This window comes from Psilocybe cubensis, chromosome 8 (assembly GCF_017499595.1).
Source record: "Psilocybe cubensis strain MGC-MH-2018 chromosome 8, whole genome shotgun sequence".
Lineage (NCBI taxonomy): Eukaryota > Fungi > Basidiomycota > Agaricomycetes > Agaricales > Agrocybaceae > Psilocybe > Psilocybe cubensis.
In genome coordinates this window covers 3,138,164-3,162,953 of record NC_063006.1, presented here as the reverse complement: position 1 = coordinate 3,162,953, position 24,790 = coordinate 3,138,164, and the positions used below count along the sequence as shown (strand labels likewise).

Below are 24,790 nucleotides of genomic sequence, written 5' to 3'. Positions count from 1 at the left end.
GCGCGTGAACAGTTCGGTTGAATCAAGAGCTGGCTCTGGTCCTCGTCGAGGTTCAACAGCCCCGCGCTATGCTCCACCCTCCTCATCACTTCATCTTTCTCTTCAGGTACCTTGTCGATGAATAACATACCCTCTACTGCTCTCGCACGCTCCCATCCTCTTTATCCTATTTTATTTCATCGTTGATTTTGGTTGTAATTTTGATTCACCCTCATTGCTGCCACTATCTTCCCTGAATAAGCAATATCCATGTCGTTCATACAAGGACAATGGTACTCCCGCGTTCATCATTGACAATGTAAAATTCATCTTTGACGTCGAGTAAGACACGAATGAGATTGATGGGGCGTGATGGGGTGGCGCGTTTGCGAGAGTGAGAGTCAAGATGGTGCTCAAAGTCCACCATGCGCATGTCCCTTCACAGTCCCCATACTGTGATTTCCAATTGAAATAATTGAAGTTACTGGTAATATATATATCTTATACATGGCGTTGTCATTTACTTCCCTCTTGTTACCGTCTCAAGTCGATATCGATGTTGATCAAAAAGCCGTGAACACGAAGTGCCGAATGCCGAAACGCTGTGCGCAGCAATATGTCCCACGGTCACTGTGCGTTGTGATTATCTCGGAGATATTAGCTCAAGGAAAACCAGTGTTATCTGATTTCTTATCTCACTCTGGACGATGTCGCCTTTGATGTGCGATGTTTATGTTATCCCACCTTCATGACAGTGTTAAGAAGTACTCAAAACTTATCAAGGTATTCTGTGTGTCCCGAGGTATTTGTATTCTTTAATTTTCATTAGATACTACCTAGTTTCTGTGGGCTAGCATCAAACTAAGGTACTCCCCCCCTGAATCCTCCTATGGATCTTATGTGGGCCGCATGACCTGGAAGGTGAGTCTTCCGTCCTTTTTGCGGTGGCGCTCACGCTTCTCGATTACCAGACGCCCTTGTGAGAACCCCTCAGCTAGACAGCGCGGCTGTGCTGGCTGTAACTGGGGTCTCGGTGCGGCTGTCAGGGTCGCTGCGACCCTGCTCACACTCCCCTCTTGGCCCTGTAAAACCTCGGCCTGCGCCGAGGTGCTCGTTCTACTGCCACGAACCAGTGGAGACGCTCTTCGTGGCCGTTTGGCAGCAGAGGGGGTTTTGCCCCTTGATAGGAGAGGGAAGGAGGAAATGGAATATCAGAGATTAAGGGGAATGGTAAAAGGTGTGTTATACATACTCATTGCTTTTTTCCATTGACAACCTCCGCTTCCGGGGGTATCTAGAAGTGGTGGCGACTTGTCTAATTTCGAAAGGTACAGTCAGTTTTTGTTGTGTTCATTGACTAGACAATGGATTGTCACGTACCTGTCGCCGTCCTGTGTCTCTGAGCAATGATTCGTCATTCTACATAATCAAAAAGAAGTGTTAGACTCGATCTCATGCTCTGACGATGAGAAAAGGAAACAATTTATCATACCCTCCATTGCTATGTCTGATCTTAGCAAGAGACTCGACGGGGTTACCCCCGGAGCCCTCCTCGCGGTTCAATGTCATCTTGATGGATCTTGTTTGATAATTTGTTTCCGTTTCTCCGATATTGGAGTGGAAACTGTCGGTAGCGCTCCTTGGGATGTTGGCATGGCTTCCATGCTGATAATAGGAAACCAGTTGTTCAATGTTTTCAAGGGTTGGAAGAAACTGTTGTCTTCGTTTGTCATCTTCGGTGTGCACCTTAGTGAGGGCGTGTGCCGCCTGCGCTGGTGGTTCTGGATCAGTGGCCCAGATTCCGCCATGAATAATATTGACATAGCGATCTGGCTTCCCAGATGTTGGAGCAGCACTCGTTGAAGAAGTAAAGGGCTCATTCAGGTGCCTGAAGGTAACGAGTTCTGAGTCTATTCTGAGTCCCTTGAAGCAAGACGTACCTGACGTTATTCTGGTCCACAAATTGACGCGGCTCATGACTTGTGAGGGACTGCGGTCGACTTCTGCTCGATGATGCATGAGGAGGGGCATCAGTTCTTGTTGACGTAAATCTATGTGTTGAGGAGCTTCTTGAGACCGACGGTCTAGTCGAAATGATGCCTGCACCTGGCATAGAAAGCTGGTTGGCGGGGTCGATAATGTTCATACCCTCAGGAGCAGATGAAAAGCCTAGATCTATTGATGAAAACAACACAGAAGCTATGGTTAGTCTGAAGTCTCAAATACGGGGTATCTCGGTTCTTACAGCTCATGTCATCGAAGGCTTGCGATTGGTACAATGATGATGATGCCATGACAGGCTCCTCGTTAATTTGATGGCATGACGAAGATGATGCTGAAGAGGTATTGAATGGAGGAGTCCGAGTTGACGCAGATGCTGCGTTTGTTGTGGTACGCGGCATATCTGGTATCGAGTTCAACATTGCTTCTTAAAAATTATGGTCAGTATTTTGTTTCGAAACCAAATGTTCCCATTTTCTTACTGCTCATGTCTGCTGAAGTTGAAGCAGGAAATGAAAACGGCTCGATGCCATGTTCTATGGGAATTTCCAAGTTTATTGACAATGAGGGCATGGCGGTTGGAGGGCCAGTAACGCTGTCGGTAATGAAATCCGTCGATGGATAGTCTTGAAGTACCAGTTGTGGATCTTCTGAGCGCAGATCACATATTGATCAGAAATCCAAGTCAAATGTGATAGGGAGATCACCCACCACCCAAAAGCTCGGAGAACTGAAGATCATAGCCAAAAGGATAATCGACAAAAGAGTAGTCGAATACATTGCTGGAATCCATGTTTGAGTATACTGGCTTGGAGTATCAAAGTAGGAGGGGGGGAAGAATGGTATGGTACGGGTCAATGAAGTATTTCTCATGTTTTCGGCTCTTGTAGGGTTAGTGCAGAATGACTCCTCGACTCCTCGTGCATAAAATGATGTTGCAAACCTTTTAGGCAATAAAATAACTGTTTCCCCATGAACACACACAATCGACGCGGTTCTGAGCTTACAGCCGCATCATTTCCCTGACATGCCCAGAGAAATGACCTGTCATCGACCTATTTCCACCACAAAAGATGTGATTGGTTGATATGTTACTTCTCACTTCTCATACTAATAGATCTATTTATAATACATAGCCACTGGTTACATCGAGGTTCATGTTCCTACCTCGCATTTAACCGATTAGTCGGACCTTAAACCAATCATCCGAAAGAGAAGTGATAGGCAGGCGGGATACCATCCGTGCGCATTCCACCACAATTCAGGCGAATCCAACAGCGAATCCGGTATAGAGTTGGCGTACAGTCTTACCGCGCAGTCTCATGGGTACTCGCTTTCTGAACCCACGCTGCTACCCAGTAGTTTACATACACAAATAACCGCTAATCGGTAACGTGAGCACACATGAACATCCATTGATAACCCAAACAACCCCTCCCTTTTTACATGAGTGGCATCAGGTCAGGAACACCTTATAGGACACGTTCCATAGTTCCTTCAACACGACCGCTGATGACTATGGTTCACTACACGTCCCGCAGTAATATATCGTATACACCCACTCTCATTCCGTTGACCTTCCAAAGCCCAGGCGTTTGCAGGTGCGAGAACAAGCCAAAGGTGAGCCATAACAGGTGTTGTGGGGCTCCGCGATGAGGTGGATGAGCTGGGATAGGAACAACATGCTGCTGATGTGTCTCAGATCACTACTCCCACGTCCCGTTTTGATGCACCAAGGGTATACCAAAGTCACGCAGAAGAGAATCAACGCATAAAGAGCAAATAAAGACATTCTGCACCTTTCCATTGGCAATTTTGCTGCAGATTCATTGCCCGTGAAGCAAACGTACCGAATGTGTTGCTTTCACAGTTTATTTAGGCATGTGTAGAACAAAAGGGTTGGATTTCAGCGTCAGCGTCAGGACTGTCGGCCTGCGTAACAAATTTTGCGCACATATAGCAAAGAAACCGGGTGTGGTTGTCATCCAAGGAGAATAAATCTGTGAGCGGTAGGGCTGGTATATGACGCGAACGACACTGACAAAAAGTTTGACAAAGCTTTAGAAAACTTACTTATACACCCTTTCCTGTAGCACACCGGGTCCCGCGCACATACGCACATGCCCCAATCACCATTTTACAACTCCAGTTCCCTCCTTTGGCAGTATACTGCATTCATTCTGACGACAGTATATTTTTTCAGTCTATTTTTCGTGACTTTGTCGTGAGCGTAATTGAACGAGCAGTGGCGGAAGCAGAGTCGCGTTGTTTGGACTTGTTGTTTGGAAGGGGAATGCGATATGTCGGGAACAGCCGGGAGCGCGGTTTACCGATCATAGGTGTGGGTATGTTATCTGCCATGTTATCTGCCCGGCAGAATCCGAGCTTACTCTTTTCACAGTTTTCACTATAAAACCTTGGATGAACTGCAATAAAAAAATGTATTCAAGTATGTAAAGAATGTATATACACATAAGTGCCTTTAAAATTTGAGTAAGTGCTGTCGAATCAGTAGAATACGTATGAATGTTATCTGCCACCCCCAATGTTATCTGCCAGCCGAGGTGCCGCAACACAGCCACATTTGCGCACTTCCGAATTCAATTCACGCTCGACGGCCATCTTGGTTTGATTTTTTGAGGCTCTTTGAGTGATATTCTAGATCATATATAAAGTAAATAATACCCAGGTAAAAAGTATCATATAAATTTAGAGTACAGACAAAGTAAAGGTACATGTTTACATGGACTATTTCTCGGACGCGCGAAATTTTTTGAAAATTTGCCTTTCGTTTCACACGGTATTTCATAAATTTTGTGTTTGTGACAAGCTATACATATTGTCAAGCACTTTCATGTCATTTCTCTTCAAAAATTTGACAAAAATAAAGCACCGTGAGTCTCTCTCTTTTTATCTCCATTTTTTGATCATTTCCCGTTTGGGACACCCACACCTATGAACGGAAAACCGGGAGCGCGATCTAGGGGCTCGTCAAGTTGGACGACCACACTGTTCATACAATTACATTAGACATATTTCTAGCATGAAAATTCTTTAACATTCCCAAATATTGCGAGATGTAAAATACAACAACTGTAATATATAAACACCGTAATCTAAAGGTCGTCCGCTATTTGCTCTGCCTCTGGATGTACCTCCTTAGCATTTCTGACCGCTCGGCGTGGATTATTTCGCTTGGAAGTACAGGTCTTTCCGTGGGACGGTTCACTGTGATATTGTGACCGTCCCACTGTTGGCGAAGCTTGTCTTGATCCACAATTTCCGTTGGTACGACGCTTGCCAGGCTGTCAGGTCGGTCGGGAGGACGTGGATTTTGAGATAATAATCCGGGCTGGATACAGGATGAGGACCTGAAGGTTAAGGGTTCCATGGCAATGCTATATGGTGTCTCCAATAAAGTGATATCCCTGCACAGCAATCACCAGTGGACCACCCATTTCATGGCTAAGTGGTTACATGATAGGAAATCTGTGAGCTACACCTCTTTTACGCGTAATTGATCAGGACACTCACCTTTGACCATCTACCTCAATTCCTCTACTTGAGCTAGCAATACCTGCTGTTCACACAATAGAATACGTCAGCCCGGGCTACTCAATTTATGCTTGAAGCGATAGAAAACGTACCAGTACACCTTCGACTCTGCGATCAAAGGAAGTGAGTGTAGCAATAGACAGATAAGACACAGTGCTTGAGTCTGCGTGAGTAGAAGCATGGTGGTCACTGTGGATTGCGTAGTTCTTTGCCACAGTAACATGGGTGAAAATTGGAAAACTGTGTAAGGCATTGGGGTGTTTCGCGTGACCCGACTGTGAATATGTATAGAGAGCGCAAGACAAAGTCTCTTCTCTTTGTAACCTGTAGTTGCAGCTAGATCCTTTTGCTAAATTATAAATGTATACCTCTTTATTTGCTTGCAATAGAACATCACACGGGCAGGAAATTGAAGTATCCTGCTCCACAAAGAAATATGCATTCCCCATGAGTATCCAATGCCGTGTTTGTAACGGAGTTTGCTATCGAGCGTTGCATTTACCTTTATTGTAACTATCGTGTGTTACGTTCGTTTCGATTCTCGTTGTCTCGTTGTCTCTTTGCCTCTTTTTCTGACAGACAATCTAAATTATTCCTACAATGGCAATGCCAAAAGCCTTTGGACGTTAACTGACAATAAAATCAAGTCCAAAACGTATCTGTACTTCATTTATTAAGCAATCCATGCGCTGCCTTTGTCTTACGCCTCGCCGGCGTTGTCAATTGGGTGAAGATCGAACAAAGGAATTTTGATTTTAAACTCCTCTCTAAATCACTCTGATGGCTAGTTCTTCCTTTTCTCACGCTCTCGACCCTTCGTGTTCAATCGACCAAATTCCATGGGCATTCTCGATTGGTTACTTTATCTGAGACTCACATTCGCTAAAGGAGCATCTGTGCAGAAGTAGACAGGGAATATGGTGACACGTCATGGCATAGTTACAGACAGGTACGTGCATCAACATCTCAGTTTCGTCCCCACCCAATAATTCGACTTTGCTCTCTGCCCCTTGGTCCCCTTCGACCGCCCTCTCTTACTCTTGCTGATCAATGGACAACAACCCAAACACGTTGGCGCTTACAAATAGCTGATACGTCTTCCCCCATCTCGACACGGGAAGCGGAAAACTGTCGGAAGTTAGATAGGGCCCGGGAACACCTCTTCGTAAGTGGTTTGCTTTCAGTCCCCCCGTGCTATTAACATGCGCGCACAGAGATGGAATCCTCCTTTACATCCCCTTTCCCTCGTGACGACGTCCCACATCCCTTCTCCACCTTTTAGTCATCGCATCGTCAATGATGCCTTCACTCCACTATACCGACCCCCACATCCAAACATTCGGGTACCTTCATATTGCCCTGGAGCCAGCCTCCGTATTCAAGGTTCCTGGAATGAGTTTGGATCTAGTACACCCTTTTTGTTAGCTCTGAAAGCCTTAGAAAACCCTGTAGAAGTTACTGGACGCATCAACATTTCAACCGACATCGAAGGTATGCCGCACGTGAAGGAATGTGTCTTAGGGTTGGATCCCAGTCCAATGACGGATGGAATATGGGCAGTTAGAGGTGATGGTAAGCCTTTCCTTATGATTCAATCCTTTCTTACGCCCTCAACCCTTCCTAGACGTTCATGCACGCTCGCATCTGGCCGACGTATCTCAAACTCACGCTTTCAACGTATGCAACGTAATGAAAAGAGATAATAAACCGGTGGTGCATTACACAATGGGTAGAAGTGCGTAGTTGATACTCTATGTGTATCTCTGACTCCTAACGATTCAAATTTTGTCGCCGATTTCGCCGCTCATTCATGAATGACGTCCACCATCATCCACCGTTCTGCCCGCTCAAACCATGCCAATGCAAAGATCACAGCGCCTACGAAATGCATCGATACTGCTCGTTTGAATATAATCAGAGCAACGAGCGCGAAGATTTCAAGAAGATTTCAATCACAAAGTGGAAAGGCAAATGATCTTCTCAGTACGTGTTTAGCATTGGATCAAACATTCGCTGGAATATTGTCTCTAGATGACATGGTTACTCTGGAACCCTCCCCTCCATATCAATGCCACCCACTTCATATCTCACTGGTGCACGCTTTATCAATGAAATTTCGCTTCATGGAATCGAGCCGCTCCAATTTCGTATCACCATCCCGCCAGAAGCGCTCTTACACCCGCATATAAGCACTCTTCTCTTTTGATTTTTCAATTCATTCACATGGTCCTGATATTTTGCCGCATTTTCACGACTCCACAGACTTGAAAACAGCTCGGGAAGCTAGAGAAGAGTACGTGACGCTACCGTATCGTGAATTCGTCTTATATGATATCAAACGCTGTAGGTGAAGGAACCATAATGTGTATCATGGTTAGTATTGTTCATCTTAGGACGGATCATGTACGCAGTGGAGATGATATGGGTAAGCGCTTCTCACAGACATTTATTTATTTTTGCCTTGTCTCGACGTTTCAGTTTCAGTTGGGAGAACTTGAACAAGTAAGGGCGACGGTGTATTGGATCTATGTGCTGTAGATTCGTCGTTACGAGTGTGCTGTAATGGAAGATATCATCCCCGTCATGACCTTTATTCTCCTTTATTTTTGTCCAATCTCTTCTTCCCAGCATTTGTAGCCTTCGGGCCGTCTATAATTTGTGGTTTCGGGCGTCTAGGCGAGTCTCTTCTGGATATATCTATCCCCGAGTCTCGAGGAATGCTTATAATTAGACGTTGTTAGTGTATCCCCTATGCCAGCGGCACATAGTTGCTCATCTGATGTCCCAGATGCTCGAATTCAACGTACAATACTTACATCTCGTCTCCTATTCTAGACACATGAAGACTAATAATGCCCATATGCTCATACTGAGCACATATCTCGACTCGCAAAGATGTCGTATACGAGGATTTCTCCGGACGTAAAGCTCTCCTCTGCAATTAAAGTTCCATAGAGGATCCGTTGGTGTTTGCAGATTGTTATGCTTTCAATCTAAATTGTCCAGGATTTTTTGTATACTGTGATAGGGTGTTAATGAAAGTTCACCTACAGAAACAAGCCCAATTATCTCAACGCGCCTGGCCACAAATAAACCGAAGCCAATGGCGCTTGGCATCACTTGTCAACCCGAGGCTTCTATATCATGTAAAAGTTCATCATGCACGCGTTTCTCCATATTTACTCCGAGGCGGGACGGCGAACTTACAACACTACAATTATAGACACAGACGACTACAATTGTTCTAGGTCTTCATTGTAGAAAGTCATGTTTTCCTGCAGCTCTGAAAGTGTTGCTATGTCTAAGGTAAATTGCAGAGGATGAAGAGTAACTTGAGGTTGTCATCATGTTATTGAACACTATACGTATGGGTGGATGGTAAATCTAGTACTTGCCTACAAGCGCTGTGATCGAGCCCTGCTGCCATTGACAATTGTTGTAGCACGAGATACAATAGTACTGCTTCTATCAACAACATCAGATCTGTACCAACATATATCGACATACACATCTTATGATCAGATCATAGAAACACGAAGCGTCACGCAGGTAAGTCCATAAAGATTTGTATAAAAGGCTACACATTTCGTTGAAATCTTCATTCAGCCCCACAGCTGTTTACTTGCTCTTCTTTGATTGAACACCATCGCATCACCTCACCTATTTCACAATGAAATTCCAATCCAGTTCTATGTTCGCAGTCGCCAGTATCCTTTCCTCTGCATATGCAACTGCAGTACAAAGGGCGCCCGCCGTCGCCGACAAGGTAGGGCAAAATATTCATTGGCCAGTGAAATGTGACTTACTGGTTTTGATATTTTAGTGGATTTCTGTAGAGACTGGAATCACTATGCCAGGCGGTAAGACTCTTCTTTCCAGCTGGAAGCGTAGTGGGTTTTCCCTAGCTTACCTCTGATTCTATAGAAAGCATTCCTGGTAATTCCACCTTGGAAAAACGATACGGTACAGAGGTTGTAGCTTGTTACAACATCGGAACAAAGGTATGCTCAGCAACTCACTCTGAATTATCAATCAAACCATTAAACTGTGTCTTCAATTCCAGGTTGACCGGGCTCCATCTATTTCTGTGATTGATGATTGGTGCAAGTAAGTTAAGCTACACTTTATATTTCTTTATGCTGACGAGACGATACCACACAGCAACCACGCCATTGGTCAAGTCGTCAACAACGGACAGACTATATGGGTAACGGCATTTCATGTCTCATGTTATGTTACACTAACGGAAATACCCTGCATTGTCTCTCGTAGGCACGCTACAACTATACGACATTCACCATCCTAGTCAGCGGAGCAGCAATAAACGGGTGAATAATCAACGCGTTCAAAATTCTTACCCCTGCTAATCTCTGATTCATCTTTCAGTTGCTCATTCAAAGTTGATGGGAACTGCAACAGGCTTCTGAGGCTCCCACTCGACGGATGCAACACTAGTGGAGAAAATGGAAAACAGGTGAGTGTCCACTAAGTCGTAATCAATAGACACTCATGATATAATCTCTAGGGAGGATTTGAGACTGACCTGTGCGGTCAATGGCGATACGACCCAGGCTCCAACGGAAATGATTACTAGGTTTCCAATGTCAAATTCGCAAGTCTCATACATGCAATATTTGGGGCAGGTTCATTTCCGCTTCTTAATTACTATCTACATAAATATGAAAAATTGTACATGTTTCTCAATTCCAATTTCCTGATGTAATTTCCGGATGTTGATTTACACATAAACGGTTTATTGGTAAAAACCTTTCATTATAAGTAGTGTGATTTACAACAAACATCTTTTACACGCTTTGAACGCGTGTGTGGTGTTCCACAAAAAGCTCGGAAAATTGACCTACATTAGCACTGATCCTGGAGTAATTGCACCATACTCAATTAGGTCCATTGAAAGTTGAGGGGCAAAACAAAACATGCGGCCGAAGAAACCAGTGTTTGTCTGAATTAGACCGTTGTGCGGGACTGATCGGACCTTGAATTTTTCTCACGATAAATCTGATCAACATTAGAGGATATTTTTCAGCTTAACTATATGACATCCAACGTCCAGTAATCAAACGAAGCCGAACGAGATTGAACACGCCACACTCCTAATATACCATGACGATGTCGACCTCAACAGAGCTTCCCATAGACATTATCAACTTCATCATGGTGATCGCAGTTGGCGCGCTTGATGCCCAATCCGTGTCATCGATAGCCCTTCTCTCACACCACTTTCGCATTGTAGCCAACAAGCAACGATTCTCTGATCTTACTTTCTACGGTAGACCCATTCGGAATAAGATCCACGTATTTGCAACTCTGATCGAAGAATCAGCTGGGTACGAGTCGATGCGTGGCATACACACATTCATCACATCTATCAACCTCGACATTCCAAACACTTGCGATGCAGACAAATTGCAGCCCTATACTACAATTTTCAAGCATTTATTTAGGCATGACGCAGTTCTGTGCACACCTATCCGAGCCATGTCACTATCCATGTACAATGTTGCAAAACTGCTGTCTATGGACCCCGCATTGGATATTTCTCTCAGGTCGTTGCTCAGGGAGTCACACATCAACTTTCTGGAACTGTTTCAATCATTCTGCGTACCGTGTGACCTTCTACAAGGGTCAAAACTTGAGCATATCTCCCTTCTTGGCGTCAGCATATTGTCCAAGTATCCCGTCATCGAAAAATTGGAGCCAGTGTATCTCAAGTCTCTGTCGGTAACTTGGTATAGCCATCCCCAGTTTGAGATTATCAATCTCATGGAATTATTTGGGGCCCATGAAGCCGGCCATTTTTCAAATCTGACTTCGCTGACCATATCAACCTCATCGGGAGACTTTGCAAACGACCTGCTGAAATTATCACCTCGTTTGGAGACACTGACACTGAATTTTTCAGAGGGACTAAACGAAGGTAAGTTGCTAATGTGTTGTCCTGTGCATTCCATGACATAATGTCTCCCTTATAGACACCAGACACGATTCTGGGAATCCTTTGTTTAATTATCACTTACTTCTACACTTGAAGAGTCTCACTATAATTTTCGAACTGGAAGTAGGTCGTCATATACCACCAGGGACATCAAGGGTCCATCTGATAGGATACTCGCTTCCTTCCCACCTCGAAAATCTTTCCATATATATGAGATTCAGAGATCACGTAGAAAGCACCCTGAATGGTCCAGATGACGGCCTTCTGGATGCAGATATCCTGCTCAAGGAGGCAGTCTCCTGGGATGAGCATCTGCATTCGCTACTGTGCGGAAAAGAAGATCACCTGCACCTGGTTCCTCAAGTCACTGTTCGCTTAGTCCGTCAATTCGAGGAGAAAACGTATAAATCTTCCATCTGGGAAGATTGCTGGCGGCGTCGCTTTACAGATGCATTTTCAAGGTGTCAAACATCTGTTGTGAACTTCTTCCTGTACATTGATACAGTGTCGATTGCATATGATTCGGATTAGAAATTAATGTCCCAAATAGCTAAAGACTTGTTTCTCTTGACCTGTATTGCTACTAGAACATACCATTTATCCCATCAGAAAATGTGCCTGTCAGATGAGCGCAGTACCAACAAGTGACCGCACCAATATGCTATTATGCAGTGGTTTAGCCTGAGGTTGCATTCGACGTCTAAGTGATTGAGTGGGAGGCCCACCTTCACTGGGTGCGGACCAGATATTGAACACGACTTATGCAGCACACAAGAAATAAGAAATACTGAGAGTAATGAATACTGACCATGGGTATCTGCACCTCCGTGTTTGGGAACTTATCCCGTTGAGATGGTGAGATAGAGCTACGGCGAAGGAATGCAAGAAGACGATTTGGATTCGTGCAGAGAGGGTTGCCAGGAGATACAGACAGAGAGGCTCACCAATGATTTTCCCAGCCAACTGCTCATTGACATTCTGAATTATTTGGGTTGCGGGGAGGGGATGCACTAGCCAGACAAATGTGCCGTTGCCTCTGAAGGCAATTCAAACTCCGCTTCGATTCGTCCCGTTTGCTTCCGATGAGTGTCGAGCAACTCGGTCCTGCCATAATCTCTATGTGTTCCAATGAATGCATCTCTCTCTCAGGTTGTAGACTCGGGCGGTATTCGGAGTTAGATATTTGATGGGTAGTGCATATCCAGCACTATCAATCACACCGATAAGCGCTCCACAGAAACCTTGAAACCATATTCAACTGTGCACCCTCCTCTCGTCTCCAGTCATTATGTAACCTATCTCCCAGAACCAGCGCACCCAGCTCACCAATCCGAGTGACACCTTCCCTCAAGTATTTTTCTAGCTCATCGTCGTTGCAGAGATTCCCCGAGGAATCATGTGTATGAGAGTTGTCATGGAGTTCGGGGAGCATATAGCGGTCTCAGACAGGGCGACTGGATCATTCGTATGTCCAGGGAATTCCAGCTTATAGCCTCACTTATAGAACACCTAAGTAAATACGGGTTTACGCTGTGCCTCGACATGGTACTATTCCTTGAACTCAAGGTACGGATTTGATATCTTAGGTAGGAAGCCCATGCACTCCAGGCATCCATCAGACATGTTTCATTATATTGACGTCCACTAACCTCCCGCTCACGATTATCTGCCAGGTAAACAAGAAGACATGGATTATTTATGTTTTCATCAAATGTCTACCATCTTTGTGGAAACGTGCCAGCCGAGGTAAAAGACGCCTGAACCGGTATGTGTTATGTAGCCGAAGACGTGGTAAAGGAAGCGTATGGGAAATATAATAGCTATATGTCATATGATTTATGAACAATGAGGAGGTTTTATAACTGTAAGATGATAATCTCGGGATCACTAGGCAGATGAGGATACAAAGGGATTTTGATAAAGGCATCCGATTGTAAATATAACCTGCACTCCATCGTCAATGTTCTACCAGATGCGCACAATGCTTTCATCTACAATGATTCCCCACTGCTCATACACGGTGCCTACGTACCTCGGCTGCGCATCGTTATCTGTCTATTGCTACACCCCAGTATCTCGCGGATATTGCGAGCTATAGACTGAGCTGTGACCAACCGTAGAGTGTAAAATTCACGGATAAGCAAATCAGTAAGGCTTTTCCCGCCATTTCCTGCTCGTTTAACCAATGTGTTCTATTAAATCTGGTAGATATTCGACGGTATACGGCATTTAAATTTGGAAGACACCTGGAAGACCCCCAATTCATTAGCTTGAAGCAGGGGTGGTACGTACTCATTCGTGTCCATATAGATTTTTTTACTTGTTCACTTATTTCCCTTTTCCTTCCAATAGGAACCGTTGTATTTTCCATGGAGGGTTGCCCACACGGAAACACACTGAAGAAATCATGGAGGAATTAGCCAAATTTAGGGAATCCCATGATGGACGAATGAAGATCTGTGACAAAGCCTTGCTCGTACGGCGCCAACCATCACCGCAGTTCTAACATATGTATCAAAGACTGTATACATCTAGTGTATGCGTAGTTTATTGGAATCTAATACTGCACATTACCTCCTCAAAAAATTTCATTTGAGAATGCATCTTTGATACATGTCTATACATGTATCATTTTGACACATGCAACCCATTAATGAAAAGACGTAGAAAAAGCCCACAAGGACCTAAGCGCACAAACAGGTGGTAATTAAATCTGTGTCATGAAGAACCACTGGTGAAACAATCACTGAGATTTACACGGACTTTGACTACACAGGGTTGTGCAGATGTGCGGGTTGTTATCAATTTGTATGTTATTTAAGCTGTATGCTCACCGTTTACCGTTTGTGGGTTTCTGGAATACCTGATTCTTAAAGTGTTGACGGACATGGATGCTTACCACTGGACTGTTGCATTATCGTACCTCACTGTGTACCGTGGAATCAAAGCAAGGCTGAGATAACTAGTCTCCATGACGCGTTGATGAACCAGCTACAGAGAAGCTCCTGTGCTGAACGAAGTGTTGGTGGCCATGGAATTGCATTGATCAGGCGTATAGCATTCAATTTTATCATGGTTGATGCTGATGGTCGCTAATCACAATGGTTCAGCAAAGTGAAGCCGCGTTTAAACTCCGAATCGGCACTCTGTGTGTTGGCCGCATGTGATAATGCCGAATCTTGGCTGACTTTCGAATGTTTGATTCTGCCTCTCGCCGTACCGCGCCGAACTGAGGAAACGGCCATCAGCATCAAAGGTCTTATCAACTGGGAACAATGTTAGTGAAAAACGTCAACATAATTAAGAGGGATGATAGAGTTGTACTACAAAATAAGGGTCATCAATCTAATGTCTTGATCATTGCTTCCCTGATGTAACAATGACGACTGTGGTGTAGATGGTAATAAAATATGACGGATTCTGTGTTAGATTTCTACCTTCGTGGATATATAAATGAGAAGTACGAATCAATGCAGGTATCACATACATTCACGGACACTCGAACAACATGTCTCATCAGTTCGATGACATTATTATCACACCCGACTTTGAAAAGAAAATCTTTTCCGCCAGTGTAAACTCTGCAATGATGTTTAACCTTCTCATGGGTATGCATATCGTCTTTTATACATGCATTGATTGTCATTGGACCCTTATCTTAGGCACATACACTTTGGTCTACGGAAGCACGATGTTTCTCTACAGTGCGTGAATGTGGTAAAATCTCTCAATGTCTACCAAGTTTTGCTTTCAAAGTATCAAAGAAACCAGCCGGAAAAAACAAACTCTTTGTGCTATTTCTGATATCTATCCTCTTCCTATCGTCGTGCTATACCTTTTGGCTTCAATGGATAATTGCGCAGTGTATTGCTTGGCTACCTGTAGTTCCCACCGGCGTAATGGGAGTGGGAAATGAAATGGTTATTTTTATGAGAATTCTTGTTGCGGATATTTTGTTGGTGAGCGCTCAATACAGATAATTGATAGGGGCTTGACCAGGCAATTGACGGCATTATTCAAACAGATATGGAGATGTTATCACGTCTGGGCACGGTCAATACAATCAATAATCGTCCCGTTGACTCTTTTTGTTATTGAATTTGGTGCGGTGGATGGTTAGAACATGGCCTCTCTGTGATTAACAATTCTCTCATTTTGCGTAGCCCTATACCTTAGCCATTCCTTTTTCTTAATTAAGTTTGGCAAAGTCAACCTTTCACACGCTGTGGCAACCACCGACAACAGCATTGCCGGAGCACTGCTGTTTGTTTCCGTTGCAACAACTGCTTTAACCTCATTCCTCATAGGCCACCGGATACACACCGTATCAAAGGAACGTGATGTGTCATCCTCTTCCAGACAGACATTCAAACACATCCTTTTCATAATCATGGAGTCAGCCGCTATATACTCTGTATTCCTCCTGGTAGAGGCTCTTTTGAATGTGCTGCCATCAAACAGCGACCCGTTAAATGTCTCAAAACGACTGGATGACTATACTCAGCAATATATGTACTTTGTTACGGTGAGAATTTTATATTTTCTTTCCGATATATTTGCTTGATAATAGTCAAAATTTTATGGATATTTAGGGAATAGCCCCGACAATTGTGGTCGCTAGAGTGGCCATGGCGCAGATAAGAACTGAAGAGACTTGCGAAAGCTCAAATGTCGGTTCTCATTGAGTACCATCGAGCAATTCAACCAGTTCTTTCATAAACGTAGCAGGTTCCCAACACGGTTACAATTCAAAGTGTACAAGCTCTAACTAGTAGATAATTTCAATCATCTAATTCACTCCTCTTACCATCATACTGTCGAAGTCCGTGAAAAGCATTAAACACGACGTGCCGAAAGGCCGTTCTCAGGAGATGTCCCACGGTCACTTCAAATCTTGATTATCTCGGGGATACTAGCTCGACGCAAAGTGTTATCTGATCCCTTATCTCACTCTGCGACGACATCGCCTTTAATGCGCGACATCTATGTTACGCCACCTACACCATGACAGAGTTGCAAAATGCTCCAAAAATCCTCAAGATATTCAATGTCCTCCAAGGTACATGTGTTTTTCAATGTAATTTTTATTAGATACTAACTATGTTTTAATGGTTTGTTGCCTGCCTATATAGAGCCTTTTATGGATCCTATGTGGGCCTCATCACTTGGAAGGTGAGCCCTCCGTCCTTTTTTCGGTGACGCTCACGCTTCTCAATCACCAGACGCCCTTGCGAGAATCCGTCAGCTAGACAGCGCGGTGGCGCTGGCCGCAACATCGGCCTCGGCGCGGCCGTGTGGGCTACCGCGACCGATCCTGCTCTCGGGCGTTTGACGGCAGAGGTGAATATGCCCCTGAATCAAAAACGGAGGGAGGAAATGGGATATCAGATATTGAACAAAATGATAAAAGGTGTGTTATACATACTCATTGCTCTCTGCCGTCGACAGCCTTCGCTTCCGAGTATATCTGGAAGCGGCGGCGACTTGCCTAATTTTGATAGGTAAAGTCAGTAATCGAATCGTATTCTTTGACTAGATAAATGGATTGCTCGTACCTGTCGCCATTCTGTGGTGCGGAGTGACGGATGCCCATCCTACAGAATCGAAAAAGCGTCAGATTCGGTTTTTCACTCTGAAAATGAGAAAAGGGAACAATTTATCATACCCTCCATCGCTGTGTCTGAACTTAGCGAGAGGCTCGACGGGGTTACCCCCGGAGCTCTCTTCGCAGTTTGATTTCGTCCTTATGGATCCCGAATGATGAATTGTTTCCTTTCCTCCGATATAGGAGTGGAAACTGTCGGTAGAATCTCCTGGGAGGGTGGCATGGCTCCCAAGCTGATGATATGACACCAGTTGCTCAACACTTTCAAGTGTTGGAAGCCGCTGTTGTTTTCGTTTTTTATCTTCTGTGCCTACCCTCGTAAAGGGTTTTGCCACCTGTGCGCGTGGGTCTGAGTCGATGAGAAAGATCCCACCATGAAGGATGTCGATGTATCTATTTCCTTGCACATTGTCTGGGGCCACACTCGTGGGCGCGGTTGACGGATAACTGGGATTCCTGAAGAAGAACATTAGTTTGAATCAAAGTTTGGGACAATGAACACACCCATCAGCCACGCCCACGGATGGATATTGCGCAAAGTTTTGGAGCGGTTGAGATTGGCATCTGCTCGATGACGCCTGATGAATGGTGAGTGGGTGAGTTGCAGGCGCAAATAACCCGACAGATGATGGGGTGCATATATTAGATGGGTCGTTCATAGAGGTTGAACTGAGCCCAAAAGCTGTCGAGGGTGATTCAATCGTAGAGTCGGGAAGGATGTTTATTTGATCGGGAGTCGGCACAAATTCTGAAGTTGTTTGAGGGAAATAGTCAGGCGACAACCTAAACAAGGCTGTTGGAGGATGTGTAGTTAGCGGGCTGAATTGAAAACGTGTAGCATTAAAATCTTACAATTAATGTCTTCAAAACTTTGAGGAGGATAATTTGGTAATGATTCCGTCGTAGGCTGCAGGAAGGGCTCAAATGAAGAAGTCGAAGCTTGTTGATAACCGCTTATTGAAGACCCCTGAGTGGATGAGTTGGAAAACGGTGGGTAAGAGTCGAATCCTGCATCCCATTCTGCGAATACTATTGTTTATAGCCATTCAGTCAGTGTCGTACAGAGAAATTAATCTAATCCGTGGCTTACTGTTTACATCTCCCAAATCTAGAGTGGGATAGGAAGACGACTCGACAAATGTTGGTTCAACAGGAACATCATGGTGTCTTGAGAGGAATGGCGTCTGTTGAGAACCAGTGCTGGAAGAGCCTGTGGGACTATCTGAACCGAAATATGACGACGGTTTGCTCTCGGATGATATCCTTGTACTGTCTGAGAAAAGGTCAACGATCGATAAGAAATCCAACTTGATTACTTGGTGGGAGTATATTCACCGGAAGAGAGTCCAGAGTTCAAAAAGTCATAACTGGAAAAACTGTACATATTACTGGAGTCTGGAGATGGATTGTGCTCTGTGGGGCAGGGCTTGGGGGTGACAATGTGGAAAGGAAGAAAGGAATCGTTTAATTCGATGTGAAGGGGTATTTCTCATGTTTTCAGCCCTTATTAAGCTAGTGCAGGAAGACTCGTCGACTCCTCGTGTATAAAATGACGTTTCAACCCTTTAGGCAATAAAATACTATGGCTTCTCATGAACACACACAATCGACCATTGTCTACGCCTATGGCCGCACCAGTTCCCTGACGTGCCGAGAGAAACGAGCTGTCATCCATCCACCTCATGTCCTATTTCCATCACACGAAATGTGATTGGTTGATGTGTCATTTTTCTTAGGTCTAATTATAATACAGCCACTGGTTACATCGAGGTCGATGTCCCTACATCAGGTGTACCTATTAGTCGGACCTTAATGTCCTAGTATTGCCATTAAACCATTCGTAGGGAAGAAGAATAAAAGGGGAAATGTCATACCATCCATGTGTGATTCACTACAGCTGCGGTGATGTCGATCCACATTGGAAGGCAACTCCAGATAAGCAGACACGAGCGGTCTTCCCGCGCGCTGTTAGGGGAGCTCGCAGTAATTGTTATTTACATTTCTGACCACAGCATACATACACACCCGTTCATTTGGTCAGGCAAGAAAACATGTAACAAAGATATCCCGCCGTTCCTTCAACACGAACACGACCTCACTGGCATGCCAGAAAGTACCTCAATCTCAAACATTCACTCAGTTCCAGATTTGCACGCACGCTTTTGCTTCCTCAACCGCATGCCGCCCTCACAAGCTGCTTGCAGCAACAGGAATGCGTAAACGGTGCTCTGAGCGTGTTGTATGAGTTCCCACTCGCTATTGTTGGCATTGTTGAAATGCGGAACGGGAGTGGGGAGAGAGGGACAGAATGGTGTCAGCGTGTGTCCGTGCTGTTATGGAGGACGTGTTGGGTACAAGTAGCCGTTGTAGAAGACCTCTAGGGAGCCGTAGTACAACTGTGGGTGGTATGAAGAGCACATGTTGATATTCCAAGGAAGCCCACAGAATGCACACAGGATACGAAGACAATACCAGAGTAGACAATTCCGCGTACAAGCCTTAAACGCGCATATATCTGATTGATTATATCCAAAATCCAGAGATAGCAGCGATATCACGAGCAGAGAAATGCAGATACATTTTGATACCAGTATGATATCCCAGACGTCTGAAACTGCGTGCACCGTAGCATCAAGCTGTTACGCAATGAAAATGCCAATTATCTGCGACACGTCATTTTTTGAACTGCATTTGGCATCTTGAACGCGTAGGTTGGACTCTGGCGTTTTGTTCAAGGTACCGTGGAACAACTGTTCATGGATGAACAGAAGAACACAAACGCGTTGGGGCGAGCAAGGAATTCACCCCCGACTGCTTCTTACCGACGTCCGCATGTTCCTTGGTCATGGTGGGATATGGTCTACATTGACCACCAAGCTGGGGAGAAACGGGTTGCCGATCATGCAGGACAGAAGTGGGGAACATAGTGTTTAGCATAGAGTCGCAGGAATTGGGAAATCCAACAGGTAAAGTGTCGGTGTGTCTAGGATTGCGGAATTCAGAATCACCGCTGTCGAAAGCAAAGAACCACAGGCAAGGCTTTTCAGTGGTGGGTGTTAATAAAAGAGATGGGAATTGGTTGTAACAGTGCTAGATGTGGTATATGGCAGGTCAAACGCTAGTAGAAGATCTCAAATGACTTACTTTTGCACCCTTGTACTAAATCCACACAACCCCTCTGGTCACTCCCTGCGTCCAACTCATGACCTCCAAAGCACTGGTTTTTCCTCTAAGTCACGAGAAGTCGTTTCTCTGGTACTGAATGCCTCTTGTTCAGTTTGAACGTCGACTTTGTACGCTATCGGACAAGCAGGTGGTGGTAGAAGACTAGAAGTGAAGCGGCCTTTATTTGGCCTTGTTGTTTGCAGATGAATTCGATAGGCCGGGAACAACCGGGAACACGATTCAGGGGCTCCGAGTCGTCAAGTTGTTGGAGGTCAACTTGAATTGACCCCTCAACGCAGCCGTTGAAAGCTAAACACACGCATATATTCAATGTTGAACTGTACAGCTCAATACTCAGCAAATTTATCGAAATATTGTGTTTTGTATGTTGCGTGATATATAACTCATACAATTACATTGTAAATGATAGAAGGTTACTAATGCCGGTTTCAGCATGGAAATCTTTGAAGGTCTCTCGACATTCGGAGTTTTAAGATACAGATACTTTATATTATTAACACTAACGTTACTGTGCAGCTTAAGGTGAGGGAAATATCAATTTCACGGTTGCTCACTAGTTTCTCTGCTCCTGGATGTGCCTCCCCAGTATCTTTGACCGCTCAGCATAGATGATATCATTGGGAAGTACAAATCTTTCCAAGGGAGTTTCCAATCAATTGGCGTCCAGAATATGGTCAATTCCCGTCTTGATCTAAAATTCTGGTTGGTAAAACACTCACCAGGCTGTCAAGTCGGTTGAGAGGATGTGAATCGTGAGATAATCGTCCAGACAGGTTTTGCAATCAGTATTCTCAATACTATGGGAACGCTAACACTGCCACCATTCGCTGAGGTACCATTTACCTGTGATCCACAGTCCTCAACATCTTCCATTGAGTTCAATACCGCCACTTAAACTCAGCAATGGCAGCTACTCAAACAATGAAATACATAACAGCATTGAGAGCTGAACGGAAGCTTCTATGGTCTAGTACATAATATTCCGTAACTTTCTACATCCGCTTGACAGATTGAGATTCCTGAGCTTGGGACTCCCTATTTTCTTGGGAAACCGCTGCATCAATGAAAGAATTGGGTTGGATACCAGATGAATCCAGAGGAGGCCCAAAGTCTGAACCATAAGACACATTATTTTCCGCTTTGTTCTGTTCCATAAGAACTCTGGCAACCATTATTGTCGGAGCTATTCCCTGAATTTGCATCATATATTAATTACCCTCTAGGCAATATATTTATTACAATGAAATGCGTAGCTCTCACCGTAACAATGTGCATAAACTGCTCAAAAAAGCTCCCCATTTTAAAAAATATGTTGTCTGGATTGTCGGCTCCTGGGACAACATTCTGGATGGCTACCTCCAGGGGAAATATAGAGTACATTGCTGCAGACTCGAGGACTATGAAAATGATATGGGTGAAGGTCCTGCTAGAAGAGGAAGACAAGCTATGTTCCTTCGATACAATGTGTATTCTGTAGCCGATCATGAATGAGGCTGACGCCGTTGTTGCGACAGAAGTGAGAATCAGAGCTCCCGTGATGTCGTTCATAATCACTGTGGCACTGTTTGAAACCTCGAATTGACTGAACTTGATCAAGAAAAAGCAACGTCCAATGTTCAGGCCTACATGGCGCCACAAATCGAGTAATCACAGAATATTAGTTATCAAATCGTCCAACGCACCACATTCAGCAACAAAAAAAATCAACGGCAAGATTGTTGATCGTATTGACCGCCCCCAGACATGATAGCATCTCCATATCTGCATGTATATCCCAGTAAGCCAAGTGGTCAAGCATCCACAATGTAGTACGAGCTTACCAGCAATATATCCGCAATTAAAATATTTATAAAAATCAGCATATCGTGAAACACTTCAAGAGATACCCCATACACCGATGGGGATACGAAGTCTACCCATTGAAGGAGAAACATAACAAGTGTAAATATGTAGAGGATAGATGTAAGATAAATTACAAGGAAATTGTTTTTGTTGCTTGATTGCTTCAACACTATTGATTCCGAGTTAAATAAGAATTGTAAAAGTATAACATCATCCACGGACTGTACAGACACACAGTGTACACATAGACCAAGGTGTATGCGCCTGCAAATATTGATTTATTATAACATCTTTAGGAAAAGGAACAACTTACCTGTAAGAATACTAAACATCATTATTGCATTGAGATTGATGGATTCCATTGTGTGTTGCATTTCTATTAGTTTTTCGATGTCTGGTAAATTACTGTCGGGGGGTAGGATGACAGTTACATTAATAAGGTTAGACATGTTGTCTTGCTGGTGTTAATGTACGTGGCATCATCAGTTTATACTCTGCTTTATATGCATCTAAGGCAGATATACCCGCATGATCCGGGGAATACTACAATCTGTCCCACAGTTGGCATCTTGTTTCATCAAGAAAAGCCTGATCAAAACATGAAAAATGCAGAAGAAGTCTGTACCACTTCTTTGATGAAAACCTCGCGGAAGAGTGTATATCTATATCTCATACCTCTTATTTCTGACTGTGTTTGTAGCGACGCTCAAAATAAGGTGAACAACTGATTCTGGGGGGTGATCATATTATTTGGAAAGGTGTTGTCGAACGGGAATCCATCCGCATCAAACAAGCGTGTGATCACTGCAATCAGCATCATCACTGAGTTAGCGTCTGGGTATCCTTCTTCTTTAATATTAGTTTCAGGTGATATTGCTAGCGAGTTTCCCAGATTGTAAACTCCGCTTCAATGTCACAGGCATGCTGCCGGTTATCCTCATATTCTCTGGAATAGGAATCGAGGCCAGTCTTTATCAAACATACCATCCCTAATTCCTCTAAAATTAGTTTTGGAATCTCCTATTTCAAATCTACAAACTTTCGCTATATTTTTCTGTTACTGACTAACCGGGACTATGAAATTTAACGACCAACTTATACAAATAATCAGTCGATGGAAATGACGAATGAAGTGCTTGCCAGACAGGAACAAATGCCTCAGGATTGAGGTCCTTGTACATACAGTAAGTTTTGGATGGCTTTGTAGGAACCAGCGCGACTCGTTTCAGCGGTGGCAGACTCCGACCGGTTGGCGGAATTCTCGTGTCCGAGCGAGTTATGGAACCCGTAAGGCATCGCAATGGGAACCGGTGTGGCGACTGCTCCAGCAACAGCAGTGGCCGTCTCAGAACCCTCGATCAGGAGATCGACACAGGCATAGAAAGCGTTCGGGGTATCGGCAATGGTCCATCGCGCAAGGACTGTCTGTCTCCCTTTAATCCCATTCAATGGCACTAAATGGGTGAAGCTTTGCGGAGGTACCGCGCCGTGACCTGGGTCTGAAAGCAACAACGCGTTTTCCTGTGTGATGACGAAGTACTCCCAAACAAGCGTCCTGTGCGGCGCGGGTAACACCCAGGTAAACGGGAGTGATTCGGTTCCTTCTGGGACGGTGAAGAAAAGGTTTTCAAACAAGGAGTTGTCGTTAAGCTCATGGAAACGATGACCGTCCCCATTGCAGGCAAATGAACCTGCTAAAGCTTCGACGCTCTGTGGCTCGTACTCGACGCCACCGCAGCGGGTAACTTCTCCGTTGTGACAACGGGCTTGACGACTGGGGGGTACGGTGACATATCCATGACCTACAACTGGGGATACCCAGTACAGTGCTGCCAAGGCAAGTGACGCGAGAGTGAAAGATTTGAACATCGAATGTGCGTGCTGTGTTAAATTATATTGTGATGAAGGTGAACCTCGGGAAAGTATTCACTGTGATGATAAAGGCTTACCAGGATTTACGAAGCACAAGTGTTGGACGGGTACGTATATTATAACGATGTTTGGATTTTATATGTTTCAGACGTTCAATGTTTTTTTTATGAAGTTGGAAATTATATGACCCGAGCCGAACAAGACAGAATACTAGTTTGAAGCCCTTGCGCCTGGACAGCACACGCTACTGATACCTAGGGTCCTCCCACATCCGTGAGAGAATCATTTTAGCCGAGTACGGCCTAGAAGACAGTCATTTATATTATTTAGAATCACCATTCACTCACAGGTAGTCATTCAACCGTGTTGTTTCTTAACTCCTTGTATAACATCGACCCTCTGTTCAGAAAAAATTTACACAATACCCCAAAAAATGAACACTTAACTTCATAGCTATCAGTAATGAAGTATTACATACGTTTCCAAGTATACATTTCGGGAGCAGTTATTCTCCGACTCTGCAAGCGGTACAAGGCTTCTATGGAACACGGTGCATTTCTGCAGATACTTTTAGAAGTTATACCTGACATGCTTGTTATCAAAATGAAGGGTTCTTCGGATCGATTGCATCATGATCGCTAATTGCAGCACTGACGGCTTCTGTCGCAACACCATCATTGGTTTTACCCATTCCGCTGACCAGAATAAAAATTCGAAGTCAGGTACAAAGTGATTTTGCAGCTGTGCCTCCAAGTTCCCGGAAGGTGGTTCGCTCACAGGCCTTTAATATTAATGAA

At 44.3% G+C, this 24,790-nt stretch overlaps 5 protein-coding genes across 5 annotated transcripts; 2 read left to right on the top strand and 3 right to left on the bottom strand.

The window, feature by feature from the left end:
- Positions 1 to 875: 875 nt before the first annotated feature.
- Positions 876 to 2,381, bottom strand: JR316_0009445 (uncharacterized protein; the record flags this gene model as incomplete). The annotated part of the gene is made up of 6 exons (XM_047895148.1): positions 876 to 1,158; positions 1,232 to 1,294; positions 1,360 to 1,398; positions 1,472 to 1,867; positions 1,920 to 2,148; positions 2,225 to 2,381. 6 exons carry the CDS (start codon positions 2,379 to 2,381, stop codon positions 876 to 878), a joined length of 1,167 nt encoding a protein of 388 aa, XP_047746607.1.
- Positions 2,382 to 10,656: 8,275 nt separating this feature from the next.
- Positions 10,657 to 12,019, top strand: JR316_0009444 (uncharacterized protein; the record flags this gene model as incomplete). Its single annotated transcript, XM_047895147.1, has 2 exons — positions 10,657 to 11,470; positions 11,616 to 12,019. 2 exons carry the CDS (start codon positions 10,657 to 10,659, stop codon positions 12,017 to 12,019), a joined length of 1,218 nt encoding a protein of 405 aa, XP_047746606.1.
- Positions 12,020 to 16,635: 4,616 nt separating this feature from the next.
- JR316_0009443 (uncharacterized protein) lies at positions 16,636 to 18,477 on the bottom strand (the record flags this gene model as incomplete). Its single annotated transcript, XM_047895146.1, has 8 exons — positions 16,636 to 16,840; positions 16,914 to 16,976; positions 17,044 to 17,082; positions 17,154 to 17,549; positions 17,598 to 17,886; positions 17,946 to 18,113; positions 18,184 to 18,366; positions 18,429 to 18,477. 8 exons carry the CDS (start codon positions 18,475 to 18,477, stop codon positions 16,636 to 16,638), a joined length of 1,392 nt encoding a protein of 463 aa, XP_047746605.1.
- Positions 18,478 to 21,524: 3,047 nt separating this feature from the next.
- On the top strand, positions 21,525 to 21,926 carry JR316_0009442 (uncharacterized protein; the record flags this gene model as incomplete). The annotated part of the gene is made up of 2 exons (XM_047895145.1): positions 21,525 to 21,699; positions 21,877 to 21,926. The coding sequence occupies 2 exons, from the start codon at positions 21,525 to 21,527 to the stop codon at positions 21,924 to 21,926; spliced, it is 225 nt and encodes a 74-aa protein (XP_047746604.1).
- A 1,302-nt stretch (positions 21,927 to 23,228) lies between these two features.
- On the bottom strand, positions 23,229 to 23,990 carry JR316_0009441 (Lytic chitin monooxygenase; the record flags this gene model as incomplete). Its single annotated transcript, XM_047895144.1, has 2 exons — positions 23,229 to 23,256; positions 23,305 to 23,990. 2 exons carry the CDS (start codon positions 23,988 to 23,990, stop codon positions 23,229 to 23,231), a joined length of 714 nt encoding a protein of 237 aa, XP_047746603.1.
- Positions 23,991 to 24,790: the final 800 nt, after the last annotated feature.